The sequence below is a fragment of the Podarcis muralis genome, chromosome 10 (assembly GCF_964188315.1).
Source record: "Podarcis muralis chromosome 10, rPodMur119.hap1.1, whole genome shotgun sequence".
In the NCBI taxonomy this organism is placed as follows: Eukaryota; Metazoa; Chordata; class Lepidosauria; order Squamata; family Lacertidae; genus Podarcis; species Podarcis muralis.
This window is the reverse complement of record NC_135664.1, coordinates 24,194,766-24,209,773: the sequence shown is the minus strand read 5'-3', so window position 1 is coordinate 24,209,773 and position 15,008 is coordinate 24,194,766. Positions and strand designations below refer to the sequence as shown.

Genomic DNA, 15,008 nt, shown 5'->3' with positions numbered 1-15,008 from the left:
TTTTGCCGAGTGACATAGCATATGGCAACTCATGCTATATTTGTGAGTAGAGCAAATGCCCCTTCATTTCACAGTCCATCTACAGTGGTGCCCCGCAAGACGTACGCCTTGCAAGACGGAAAACCCGCTAGACGAAAGGGTTTTCCGTTTTGGAGGCGCTTCGCAAAACGAAAGCCCATAGGGAAATCTCCAGGACAGCAGGGAAGCGCAGTGCGTCTTCCCCACTGTCCTCGGACCTCCTCCGAAGGCTGGTGGTGGGGCGGAGAGACCTCCTCCCGCCGCCAGCCTTCGGAAGGCTGCTCCGAAGGCTGGCGGTGGGGCGGAGAGACCTCCTCCCGCCGCCAGGCTTCGGAAGGCTGCTCTGAAGCCGGGCGGTGGGGCGGAGAGACCTCCTCCCGCCGCCAGGCTTCGGAAGGATGCTCCGAAGCCGGGCGGTGGGGCGGAGAGACCTTCTCCCCGCGCCAGCCTTCGGATGGCTGTCCTGAAGACTTGCAGTGGGAGGAGGGTTTTCCTTCCCACCGCCAACATTCAGAATGCTGTTCTGAATGTTGGCGGTGGGGAGGAAAAACCCTCCTCCCACCGCAGGCCCCGGGAACAGAGGAGAGCGCTGCGCCCCTTGCCCTCTGTTCCCGTACCTGTCCTGAAGGCTTGCGGTGGGGAGAAAAGCCCTTCTCCGCACCGCCAGCCTGGCAAGCGGTCTCCATAGGAACACATTAATTGATTTTCAATGCATTCCTATGGGAAACCGTGCTTCACAAGACGGAAAACTCGCAAGAAGAAAAAACTTGCGGAACGAATTAATTTCGTCTTGCGAGGCACCACTGTAGAAAAGTATTGGTAAACTTTTGGATTTCCTTAACCCCCATCCAAGTTCCTCAGACCAGCACCAAGGACCCCACTTCTTAACTATGTATCAAAAACGTATTAAAATGTTAAAGATAGCAGCAACCACGTTGGCCAGCCTCATAAGTCAATTCTACTCAATTCAGAAGATTTTATGCCACTAACAGGGACCAGGTGTACAGCACAGAGTGAGACTGCAAAGCCACCAGCTCCACAATCAAGGCTTCATATTGGTGGCTTCAAAACTGTATGACTTGCTTCCTGTTCAAAACCAGGTCTGGGCTAGCATTTAATGCGGGGGTGGGCATATTTGAGATGGAAATTAGTTGAGAGTTCCTTTCTTCGAACCTTGGTATTTTTGCATATCATATATTTAGAGTGTATTTTGCTTGTTAGTGCCGTAATCTTTCAGAACAGAGAATGAATGAAAATGAGTCCATAGGATAGCGGACCAAATTAATTTAAGTAATTAATTAAAATCCTGACCTTTTCCATTCTTTTTTCAGACACTCAATCCATGTCAAGGAAGAGCCAGTGATTGCTGAGGATGAAGACTGTCCAATGTCATTGGTGACAACAGCGAATCACAGTCCAGAATTGGAAGATGATAGAGAAATTGAAGAAGAGCCTTTATCTGAAGATCTGGAATGAACAGAGACTTTGAAACCTCAAAATGAAGGGACATATCACTGACCTTCATAACCACTCCACAACCATGAATATTTGACAAATTTTTACTGTGACTATTTATTAAGCATGGATAAAGGAGAAACAATCCTAAAGGAACTCATTAAACCAGCCCTTTGGGAATCCGGTTACAAACAGGCAAATAGCTTGTTTTTTCTTTCTTTCCTTTCTTTTTTTTAAAAAAAAGATAAACTGATTTTCGGGGAAGGGGGGGAAATAAACTGTTTATATATAATGGCTTGCCCATTTAAAAAAATGTGGCTATCAAGAGTTCATGAAATGACTGAATATGAGGATACATGTTCTGTAGAAAGCAAATGGGCCTCATATACTGCCAAAAATAGTGTTAGTTTCATCAATGTGAAAATTCCAGCATACAGTAGTTGTAATAATGTTAGAAACAATTGCTGGTCAAGTTCAACTTGTTGCTATTGTTTTTAATTTGCACAGGAGTAGTATCAGAAATTAGTGTCACTGCTTGTATCTAGCTGAATTTTGAACAACAGAACATTAGTTTTTTATGTTGGTGCCACCAACTGTAAATGACATAAGTTAGTTATAAACAAACCACAGTAATTAGACTGTTGCAACCATCTAAAAACCTTTTTAAGCTTCCAGTCTGTGCTGTTAGTGTTAAGATGTAAAGTGCAATCCTAAGCTAACATTGTCTGTGCAAGCACCATAGAAACATTTGCATATCTGCATATTATCTTACAACTGTACTCTTTACCTCCTTGTGATAAAGCTTTGTCTACCTGCAAACACAGTCAAAGGCTACAGCTGCAAACCAAAGCCTACTCTAACAATGGCCAATAGCTCAATGACAGAAGCAGCCACATGCTTTGGTCAGCCTTCTGTAACTTTAATTAGTACAAAGGAACCTTTCCATGAACTACCTGCTGTTTTCTGACGACCTCTGGGATCTTTTCATTTTAGCCCTATACCAAGAAACAAATATGGGGGGGAAAGTCAATTTTGTCATAGTGTAATCTTCTGAGGCCAAAAGTCAATCTTAAGTGCAGTGAAGATTTGCTTTCATTTTTAAGACAAAGGTGGGAACAAAGTGCGGGCAGAAGTTACGATAGAAAGCAACAAATATGGATCACTGACCAAAACAATTATGTACTTGATGCAAATGCAGATTGCATATTGTTATGTAAAATATGTTTTTTTAATTATGTTCCCTCCCCATTCAGACCGGTTTCCCCCCTCCCCTGTGGTGAATACATGTTGTTAGAATAAGTCTTGTATGGTCTTAATCTTCGTTGTGTGCTATTTTTTATAGTCTTAAGTTATAATGACAAAAAAGTAGGAACCAAACATAAAAAGGTCTAGTAAAGCCAAAAATTAATTTCATATTGATTTAAAGTAATCTAGGTGAGTTTTTACACTGAAAGCAAAGATTATAGCAATTGTAGTCCATGGTATTTATTTTCAGTCAAACCAAAGTTACATATGATTCTGCCTCTGTTTATACGGGATACTAACACTAACAATACACTCCCTTTGGAAGACTTGCACAGGCCAAATTGTTGGAATGCTCTCTCTCTCTCTCTCTCTCTCTCTCTCTCCTTTCTCTTTTGACAACTCCAAACCCAAAAATACGACAATACATTAATGGTGTAGTTAAAAATAGCATAGTCTGATGTTTGCTTGAATCCTAGAAACTTTACGTGTTGCTTTTCATGTGCTGTGCCAAGTCTTGATAATACTTTCCCCCCCAACCAAGGGACCTCATAACCTGATTATGGTTATTGCTTTACAAACAGTTTTTTCCACAGAAGGTGACTGCTGGAGCTTAGCATAGGTACCAGTTCCATGTGATGGGCCTGGGTCTTGCAAACTAAGCTCATTGTGTTCTTTGCTGAAATCAGCAAATAGACTTAAAGAGAAACGCAGTCATCTATCACGCCAAATAAAAGGACAAAATGGCTTTCGAAAGGGTTTTCCCACTTACCCAAAAGGCTTTCTGAAAGCTTCTACCTCTGCAAAAGAAAACAAAAAAACAAACAAAAAGAAATTAGAACAATTATGGCAGATTGCATGAATTGTGAGAGAAAGTCACAGTAACTGCTACTTTTCATTATGTTTGTCTTTGGGTCATGATAACAGAAGGTTTATAGTAATTACATCAAAAGAAAGATTTACCATGTGAATGATGGGGTTGTTGTTTTTCCAGTCGCCTAGGATCCCTAATGTGGGGATGACCTGAAAGGAACTAATGTTTCCTTCAAGTGTATGTTCAAAAGACTTTGATGGACTGGAAGTAAATGTGATAATTGGACCATCAAGGTGGTGGCCTAAGACTACAATGCTAAAGTATGCATACCTCAGTTACAAACCTTTTTGAAAGGAAGTCTCAGCCACAGAATGCATATACCTGTAGAGTTTTGCATGGGTTTTATATAAATACAATTTAATGAAAAAAAATAGCTGCTTGCACATTATACCAGAAAAACCTCCAAAACTGCAATTGCTTTGAAAAATAGACTTTAGGTTTTTTGGAGTTTTCTGAGATGCTTGGTCTGTATTTTGATAATTGTGCATATTATGTAAAAATGTTGGTGGACCCATAAATGACCAGACTTTTTCTAAGAAAAATGTTGCTTTAATGCATTTCATGAATTTTTACTCTGATATCATTGCTTGCTAGTAATAGCAAACCTGCTTTTTCTGCATCTGCTTTGCGTAGCTATTGTAAGGCTTTGAACTAATGTATGTATTTATTGCTTGAACTTCTGTGCATACCTTATAAAGCATAATGTCTGACAATTTAAATGGCTCATGTATTCTTGCTTCTATCATAAGCTGATAATGGGGACTATGATCTTTTGTATACAGCAAATTTTAACTGTAGCACAAACATTTGTTTATGTATTGGTGGAATATACCTGTTTTATTTATCTTTTTTGAGGTAAACTAATTTTTGATACTTTTCATTACTGTGTACTGTGTTCATACCTTGAATTCTCTGACGTTAGAAGTCATGGTTGAGAATTGTAACAGCTGTTGTTCGTTCTGTATTCATGGCTCTCACTGCTGAATAAAATAAAGGACCAAACCTAGGATTTGAAAGAAAACTGTCTACCTCTAACACCAGGGAGTTATCAGATTTTATTTTACATAGTTTTAGTCTACAAAGACACAATTGCTTAAACCTAGTGGGCTTAAGGCTTATATTCTGTGTGGTTGAATTCATGGCACAGTTGTACTGTTTGAAAATCAATTAAAATTTCATGTGAATGTTACAAGCATTAGGTAGAATTACCACTAACTGGGTTTTCTTTGGATAACTCAGAGATGGGGAAGTGATCATCAGCATTCTGTGTCTACAGCTGCTTAACTTCATAAGAATGCATTTCTTTGTGATTAGGGAATCGAAGCATAGCCAGCTAGGAACAGAGCAACTGAGCTATACTTTAAAAGATAAACCAGGGTGGACTTTAATGTCCCCGGTCAGAATCAGTAGCAAGCTCCCATAGTCTGTTTTACTCAGATTCCTCAAATTGGGCATTCACATTTTGGAGAATTTACTTCAGGATTTAGACTACACATTCCAATACTAGTGTACATTTTTGGAAAGCTAGTGTTATTACTGCTTATAAAGCACACTTTCACCCTTGTTACTTCAAGAGTTCAAATCGGAATGGGTTTTGTCCATAAAAATCAGGCATATTTAACAAACAAACAAAAGATGTAAATTTTACTATAGTATTAATGTAAACAGTGTTTTCACTGCTGCTGGATGTAAAAAATGTAAATGAAACCATTTCATTCACTTGCTTAAGTTTCTGGTGTATAAATAAAATGTCTAATTCTTTTTGACCCATTTATAACCCACAAGGTTTTATTTTTTTATTTTTTTTCTCCTTGGAAGTTCATTCTTCCACCCTGCGAGCTCATCAGTTCCTATGTGTTTATTTAGGAGTTATGTAATATTTGACAGATTTGTTACAGAGGTGTTTGTAGGTACCCAAAGGGCTCTGAAAGCAAGACTAACAAACAAGTTAGCAGAAAAGCTATCTGCTTTATTAATACTACATGGGGCTTTTTAGGCTCATATTTACTCCTTTCCCTGATGTACACATAACATGCTCTGCCTTGCCTATTAAAAGGATGCAATGTGGGGAAATACTCACCATTCAGCTTCTTGTACGCTTTTTATTCCGAGAGTAGTAGTCACAAAACCAGTGGGTCCTTTCTCATACAATGTTTTCAGGTATCCACATTTTCAGTATAACTAAAAATTGAAAGTCTGAAGGTGAGAAACATGGGCTTGCGAAATCTCAAGTTATACAGGTATACTTTGTCAGGAAGCCATGATTGGCTCCAGTTCCCTGATAAATGTAGTAGCAAACCAAGGCTTGACTCTTGAGTAAAGTCTGCAATGACCCAAAAATATAAATATTGGCTGCAATGTAGAAGACTGCAAATGGAATGGGAAAAGGTACTTTTTGTCTGCACAATATGCTTGTTTCCACATGTGGAACAGATTTTCTCTTGCACAAAGTACACAGAGGAGCTGCTTGTGAGAAGCAAAATAGCTGCACCAGAGCAGGATTTCTGGATCATGGCCACCGCCTGTGCTTAATCTCCCACATATATGTTGTGTGACCATGACAATGATTTCTTTCTTGGACCAAGTTGTGTGTTGTTCCTAATTTGACTTTGTTTTTGTTTTGTGGCATAGAGATATCTATAGGGTATGCTGCCCTAGCCAGCTAAACTCTAAATACAAGTAGTGAACATGATGACAGGGAAATAAGGAGGCAAGCCACAAAGTCTTGGTGAACTGGTCCGCATTTATTTATGGTAGTACCAACAGATTCACGGTAGGGAGAGCAAGGGGCAGGATCTAACTGTAAAAAAGCAGTGGATGAGCCAAGCCTGCCAAGCTTGAGGTGTAGCATATCCACAAGCTCTTCCCTTAATCCACACACTTTCAGGTGAGTAGGGAGGCCCTTCTTTTCTAGCCCCACAGCTCCAGGCAGCTGTTACAGGTTTGCCCCAGGTGCCAGCAAATCCCACAGCCCTGAGGGCAAGTATCGGGACTACACCCTTCACCCCTAAGAGTGATCAACAAACTCTAACCACCTGATAACTCCCTGCACCTCCCTGCCAGTGTGGCATTCAACTTATTTAAAGGCTACCCCTGCTACCTACACCCGCCATCAAATCAGGGGTGGGGGTTGGGATCCTGCCAGCAAGGCCCATCAGTGAAGAAGCAAAAAATTCCTAGTCTCAAAAAGCAACCTGCCAAAGCAGGTGGGTGGCAAGCTTGCAGAATGAAGGGGCCGCAGGGCAGGTGGGGCAGACTTAAATATCCCACATGCATCTTCCCCCCACCATATTGGTACAGCATGCAACCATACGCTGAAGCCAGAACACCAAGTCTCCCTGTCCCTATAGCTGATGCTGCTTTAGGTGCAATGACAGTGGAATTCTTGGGATTGTCATTGGTGTGGGTGAAGAATGCATTTCAATCTCTGTCCCACATCAAAATCCTTTTAAACCCTTGAAATTAAGATGTGGGGCACGAACCAGTGAGTGGTTTCTTTCTACCTTAAGTGCACAGAGCTGTGATTAATTTATTACATTTACAAGTGTTATCATCACTGTACAAAGAGAACAGGGAGGCTTCCCCTCTGGTGCACTGAGGTGCTGGCAGTCTGACCAGAAAGTGAACCTGTTGGACCAGAAATAATTTTGTGGGGACAGCATGCTGAGGACACAGTGCTTGCTCAGCCTGAGAGAAGATAAATGCAGGGCATGAGACACCTCAGGTGTGGGTCCCAGCCATCCAGAAAAGAGAGTGAGTGTTTGTATGTGAAACAGGAGGAGAGTGAACAAGCAGAGATGCAGGTAGTGAACAGGTAAAACCAAGTGAAGTTAACCAGAGATGGTAGGAAGATACTGGAGGAATATGAGAAAAGGCCTACAACTGAGTAAAAGAGGGTGGCAAACAATACCAAGGTGGGAGGAAAGGTGATAAGAGAGGTTGGAGGTTTGTAAAGTCTGAGGCAGATTATCCCAGTGGCAGGTTAAGTGCTAGGAGTATAAACACACCAAGATTAAGCCTGCTGTTGAGAAGAGCCAAAACCTTGCAAGGATTGTGGCTCACCAAGTGGTTATGAACATAAGAGACGTGCTGGAGCTCTGAAGGCACTTGGGACCTCAAGGAAGTGAGGTAGGGAAATAAGGTATTCATCAGGTTAGTGTCCAGTATTTTTATTGCATCCATCCCAAGAAAGCGCTATTGGACTGCAACCTCCCAACTTTAATAAAAACACATTTGCCTATGGTCTATTGTCTCCCCGCAATAGTTATGGATATCGATACAAATCCTCCACAAGCAACTACTAAATCCTTGAGAGTCATTTCCAAGTCTCTGTCTGAAATAGAAATCAATTTCCTTGTCAAAAAGATTCAATAATAATCTTTGCATAAAACGATGGACAGCCCTGCCCATAGCCCTGTTCAGCTGAAGTGCTCGCATTTAAAGTGAATTAGTCCCACTGATTTTAATGGGATTAATCAGATGAAATTGAAGCAGTGTGGTTAGCTGGAATCTGGTGGGTTTCAGAACTTGGCACAAGCAATTAATGACCTAGATGAGTGACCTAACATAGTGAGCAGGAAATAAATACAAAAGGAAAACTTCTTGTTTGGAGGTACAAGCAACAACCTTGAGAAAATGTGTTTCTGTGCTGTTGTTGTTTTCCAAATGGGATTTAAGCAAATAACAATTTCAGATTGCATAATTGAAGCAGGCTCGGTACTGATGTGCCACATCCTCACTTCTTCTCCAGTAAGAGGAATAATGGGGAAAGACGCTAGAAAGTGTGGGATTGCAACTGCTTGACCTGACATCACATAACTTCCAGACAAGCAAATCTGAATAAATGCTCAACAAATAGCTGGTGATATATAACCTCCCTGTAAACTTTGTGCAAACAAATCAAGTGCTGTAGTGTTGATGAAGTAGCCATTCATTAGACAGTAATTAGTGCTTCACAAACACTTGTTTGTAAGACTACTTTCTGTTTAAATGCTCTCCCCGCCAATTATCTTTGCACACCACATCTCTGTTCTGTTTATAATATCTGCAACAGCACTGTGCACAAGTTGACTAAGTAGAGTGTCTTGAAGGGTCAGCTCACACTGTCAATTTTGTCTCCACACTCCTCTTTTATGTACCCCTGTCACTGCATTGATACAGATGGAACATGTAAATGATGAACTGAGATCTCTGCAGATGCAGCCTCTGTTTCTGAGCAGCAGCTCCTGCATCATAGGGACACATCTGTTTTTAAGCTGCCACAAGCACAGCACTTGTCCCTGGGAAGCAGAACTTGTATTGGAAAAGAGCCTGGCTCATTCTTTTGAAAAAGATGTCCTAGGGAGGGAAGGATTGCACTGAAACAAAGTACACAGTGTGAACCAGCTCTTAGTCTATGGCTTATTTTAATTTCTTGAAGAGTATCCGCTGCCAAAAATAAGAAACCTCTGCTTGTAAACACTGCCAGTGGGTATCACTCCACGGATAAGTGTCTAAACTTTGACCTGCAGAGTATATACAGGCTGCCGTTGCAAAGCAGTAGCTGGTTACAGACATATTGCGCTCACATTCCACATGCTCATTGCAGGAAACTGCTGGTCCAAGGCGCAACAGGGCAAGCACAGAATTACTTGAAAAGAATGCATCCAGAATGGGCATGTGTTGTGTCATGTGGCAAATTAAACCATATTGTTAGAGCAATTGTCAACTATTTGGAAACCTCATAATTTAATTCAGAATAAAGAGAAGGTGGAAGGGGTGAGCTACAAAAGAATTAATGGCTTGTCTGTATGAAAAAAATTGTTACAGAGAGACATGCCAATGTTCTGGTGATACTAGACATAGGGAAAATACTCCACAATACATGACTAACATATATTCCTTTTTTCTGCACAGCCCCACTTCAAACCCTTATATATGCGTCTCAAAATATTCAAGTCAACAAACATTCCTCTCCCTGTATAGTTCATTCTCAACTCAGTAACTGAGTGCATGTTTTAGAGCAAGGTTTACAGATAAGGGACTACAACTGGAAAGCAGTCAAGAGCTAGGAAGCTACCGGTATTCAGGCTGGCTATCAAACTTCTACCAACTTGACTTGCAGAACTGGTGTTAGGCCACAGTAGATGTAAGTAGCTCACAACAAGATGCAGGATCAGCCCGAAGCAAAAGATCAGTGAATCAGCAGCAAGCAACGCACCACATACATTTGCCAGTTACACCTTAAAGTTTCAAATGCCAACCATGTGTGAATGATTGGTCAGCTGTTGGCTGATGCTGGGCACTGAAGTCTGCATTTCCTCAGGTGCATGGCCAGTTGGTGGCACCTCCACAGGTAACCCCAACTGCAGGTTCTTCCTAGAAATATCTCTTGCACTCAGGCCAGCATAGAATTTCAAGAGGGGGAGGTGAATAGATATGCTGGATGATGAATAGATTTACAGAGAGAGATGATTCAAATCTAGTGAAATCAGATTAGCTCACATAGCCAACATGGTGGTCTCTAAATGTTGTTGGACCCAGGTCAGCATGCTTAATGGTTCGGGCTGACTGGAATTATAATCCAACAACATTTGAAGGGCACCATGTTGCTACCCAGGGCTGGACTAGATGAAAGACATTATATCAAAAATTGCTTTCTAAACAAAAAATGAAGGTTGTCTTTTCGCTGTGTTGCCAGAAAAGTGTGAACTGGGTCTTTCATATACCTTTCACTACCAAGGAAGGGGGAATGCAGGACCCAGAAATGGGAAGAAAATCTTTGCAGCTCTTGTCTATGAAGAATGGTAAACAGATATACCAAGTGTTATGGTGGTAGACGGAACACACCTCCCTGCCCTAAAAGCAAATGTGCTGGAATTCTGCCAGTGCCTGTTCAGATATTTATTACCACACTTCAGAAAATACATAAATCTGTTTTACTCCAAGAAGTACAACTGAATCAACAACAACATGAAAGCCATCTCACATGACTACTTGAAGTATCAAGAATTAAACTTCCCGTATCAAAACTTGCCTCCAGATGGCAACTCCTGGCACATCTGAGATAATGACCCATTTGTCAATAACTGATATGTAATTGCTAAACCATTATACCAAGCTGGTATATGTATCAAAGTGACTTTGAAATTCTAGGGAGTCAACTAGATGTCGTTAATGAAGGAAAAGCATAAACTAAAGACTTTAATAAGTAGAAGGAATTAGAAGAATATGGAAAGTATCAGCACCAAGTGTCTCAAATTTCCAGTGCCACTTCCAGAACAACTAGAGTGGGTGGGCACAATGGAGGAATCTTTTTGCCCAACGTAGAGCTCAAACTCACGACCCCGATTAAGAGTCTCATGCATGTTTTTCTTTGTTTCTGCAGGAAGATTTAGGACAGAAAAAAGCAGTGATGGCCACCAACTTGGATAGCTTTTAAAAAGGATTAGGAAAATTCATAGAGTATCAGTGGCCATGTTGTGTCTCCAGTAATGCTTCTGAATGCCAGTTTCTGGAAATGGGAGCAGGGGAGAGCTCTCTTGGGCTTCAGTCCTGCCTGCAGATCTCCTGCAGGCTGTTGGCCACTGTGAGTGCAGGAGCCTGGATTAGATGGGCCAAGGGCCTGATCCAGCAGAGCTCTTCTTATTTTTTTATCTGTTCTGTGGTTATCTCTGTGAAACCATTTTATTACTCCCATCATATATTGCTACACCCATCATATATGGTTCTACTATGATGCATTTGCAAATCTTACTGCCTTTAACATCTTGACTGAAATACAGATGCTGTGAGATTTCATATCCTGTCTGCGTTAATTTTAATTCCACAGTAATTCCACATTAATGCAACTGTTTGTACCGAGAGTATTCAACTGCAAGTCAGTGTACTGTTTGTGCTGCAGATGTATCCTCCTGAGGACCTGTTCTAGTGTCTCTGAAATTTGATTAAGCTCACTTTTTATATATTACAAGACAAGCAATTTTTTCCTGATAATATGATTTTTAGGGATTACCAAAGTATTATATCAACACATGAGTCAACACTGTAGCCCAATACCTGGGTGTAATTAAGCTGGATGAAGCTGTTTACAGACAAGACTTTCCTGGGCCCTCAAAATGGGTAGGATGCTTATTAAATGAATCAAAAAGAAGGAAGCAATAGATTTAATAAGTGGGGCCTGCAGCAAAATGCTGGTGAGGAGCACTCCTGCTCCATGTCTGCCTCCAGGATAGCCCATTGCATTCCCCCTAACACCCTTTCCTTGCATATACATATACATCCCAGTCTGTTAATATTCCAAATACATAAGGATGGACTAATCAATAAATTTCACTTCCTCTGTTTCTCATTTTTCCAATCTTCAGTTTGTCCCATTTCTGCATTAATTTACATTTTAAAAAAAGACCACAAACACTTAGGAATATTCACCAAAATTTTAGGGAGCATTTCTCTTAGGTAAAATGGCATACAAAAAATGCATTAACATTTTTACAACTTCCCCCAAATATAATGCATTGTTATATGTAATTTTCACTAAAATATATTTTTATGCAAGTTTTAGCCTAATATACACATGTTGGGCATGTTTTTTGGTTGGATAACAAAACTGCAAAATCCTGATAAGTGCAAATTTCAAGAGATAGCTACATTTAGGTTCACATGCAAGTGGAATTGAATTTCTTTCCCATTTCTGGTCCTCAGTGGACTGTTTTGGTGGTTCCCTCCATCCTTCCCCTAATACCTTCTGTAGTTCTGCAATCATAGGGGTTCCCCCAAGCCTGCTGCCCTCTCTTTCATGAATGGGTGGCACCATTTGGGCTACATAAAGTTCCACACTCACCTCTGAACTTGGGAAAGAGAGGGAATGAAAATATAATATTGTATCTAGAGATGAGCTGCCTCTTGTCCAGTGTGTGTGTGAAGCAGTGTGGAGGCATCAGGTCTCTAAGGTAAAGGGAGGGCAGAAGAGGAAGAAATAGTAAGTGGCACCTTGAGACAAATGTGGACATTAAGACCTAGTTAATTAAATGGGCTGAGGCCGAGTTCATCAAGTGGAAGAAATTTCATTTATAAGGAAGCTGAAAAAGTCACATCTATTTTGTGAAGGCTATTTCTCTCTTCCTAAGGACATGTCAGAGAAAATGAAATTTTGAGGAAGAAAATACTGACTCTGGAGCAAGGAACTGATGACACACCGGTTGGAAGAAAAGAGATTGAAGTTTCTTTGAAGGAGGTATTCAATACATCTGAGCTTTATCTCAATGCAACAAGAGGGACTGGCTGCATCATTTAGAGCAGGGCTGGAAACAGTGTCCCCCTCCAGATGTTGTTAGGTTCAGCTCCCATCAGCCCCAACTAGCACGGCGAATGGTCTGGGATAACAACAATTTGGAGAGCCACACGTTCCTCATTCCTGCTCTAGCAAAAATGCAGAGGGATTCAGGACCAACCCAAGACATTTTGCTTCACGAAACAGCGGCACTGCATGATCCAAGAGGTGTACCCAAGGGATTTATTACAATGTCGCTGAGGTGCCTCTTCAGTCTTGTATGGTTTGGGGTAATACGTGCGCTCAGCTTCAGCATCCTCGACTGTGACCAGTGCAAGAAACATTGAACGTCTTGCATTTAGACCAAAGCCCATGTGATTGTACATTCATACATGGTTGGGCCATACTCACAATTGTGTGAGCAAGGCCTACTCATAAACAAGTGTGCCTGGACTTTGAGGTCTTCTTCAGAGGCCCTTCTGTAGGTGCCCTCACTGAGTGAGGTTTGACAGATAGCTATGGGGGGGGGGATTTTTTTGGTGGTGGCATTTTGGCTATGGGATGCACTCCCCATAGATGCTCACTTGGAACCATTTCAGAGCCAGACTAAGACCGTTTCATTTTCCCAAGTTTTGTAATCCGTTTTTAGCTTTAAACTGCTTTGACTTTCTGTGGCCTCTGCTTTTATGCCACACTATGCTTTTGTTATTTGTTATAGAGTTTTAAATTGCTTTATTTCTTGTTCTGAGCTGCCCTGAGACCTGTGTCATTGGCTGACCTATGAATACTGTTAATAAAGAAATAAATAAAGCAATACACATGTAAGGCCCAGCTCACACAAAAAGGATGCCCGGTACTGTATATGCTGAAGTCCAAGGTTTCTTCCTACAGCACACCATGGTGCAAAGCATAGACAACGAGGCTGTGTGTGAACCAGCCCTGAGTCCCACCCATGCCAGTGGAACTGTATTTTCCAGTTAATATTCTTTAGCACTAGTCTGATGCATAGCTAATACATCTCCAACATTTCATTGACTACAGTAGAGAAGAGTTCTACTGTATCCAATGCACTCTTTCCATTAGAGAAAGGATTTACACTTGCATAGCAGAACTCCCCCTGCATACCCCTAGCAAGATTCCCCACACCCTCCCTAAATCTGCCCTGGAAGGTTGGAAGAGCCCCCACAACAAATTTAGGGGGTATATGGGATAAAATTTCTGTTGCACAAATACAAATCCTTTTTTTCTAATCGAACAGGTTACTTAGCCCTTGTACAACCCAATTTTGAATTGTGAGTATCAGCTGTGATCTCTGACAACACCTGCCCTTTCTAGTGTTTAATTTCTAAAATCAGAGGTCTGGAATGCCTCCTCGGTAGCACCTACTTCCTGATCCCAGCTGCTTGGGGTCATTCATTGGTAAAAGAAATGCATTCTGTGTACAGTGGTACCTCTGTTTAAGAACAGTCCGGTTTAAGAACAATTTGGTTTACAAACTCTGCAAAACTAGAAATAGTGCCTTGGTTTGAGAACTTTGCCTCGGTCTAAGAACGGAACCCGAATGGTGGAAGGGCACCAGCAGTGGGAGGCCTCATTAGGAAAAGCGTGCCTCAGTTTAATATGTAAGGATGTGTACAACCCAATGCTCTCTTGCTAATTTTCTTAGAGCAAGTTCACTTTTTAATCAATCAATCAATCAATCAATCAATCAATCTTTATTACAGTCCAGAGACCCAACAAATCATTACAAATCAATACACAATTCATACAGCCTACCTCCAGGTTAAACAAGCATTTTGTTTAGAATATAGGGCTCATTTGTTCTTGCAACCACCGATAAAAACATTGCCACTGCTAACGTTCTAGCATTTGTCCGGTCTTCCAGTAGGAACCTGACATAGTGAGCCTCTGATTTTCCAGGGAAAGGTACCAGCAAGGGTAGTATCAGTCCAGCCCTGGCCTGCTCATATTTTGCACAATGCAACAAAATATGTTTTATGGAATCGATGTCTTGAGCACACGAGCAAAGTCTGTCCTGGTAGGGAACTCCTCTCAACCTGCCATCCAGCACTGCAGAGGGAAAGACATTTAGTCTGGCTTTGGTGAAAAGCCTTTGGTAGTTTGGTACTGTCAGGTTTTTAATGTAAGATGTTGACTTAAAGACATACC

At 41.2% G+C, this 15,008-nt stretch overlaps 1 protein-coding gene across 21 annotated transcripts in view; it reads left to right on the top strand.

Moving 5' to 3' along the window:
* The window catches only part of FOXP2 (forkhead box P2), a 353,146-nt gene extending 347,787 nt beyond the window's left edge, over positions 1–5,359 (top strand). For all 21 annotated transcript variants that reach the window (XM_077934627.1, XM_077934624.1, XM_077934620.1 and 18 more), the window contains one exon: positions 1,350–5,359. In XM_077934627.1, the coding sequence (XP_077790753.1) occupies positions 1,350–1,494 (145 nt within the window). In that variant the 3' untranslated portion in view covers positions 1,495–5,359. The remainder of the gene's footprint in view (positions 1–1,349) is intronic.
* The last annotated feature ends 9,649 nt before the right edge of the window (positions 5,360–15,008 follow it).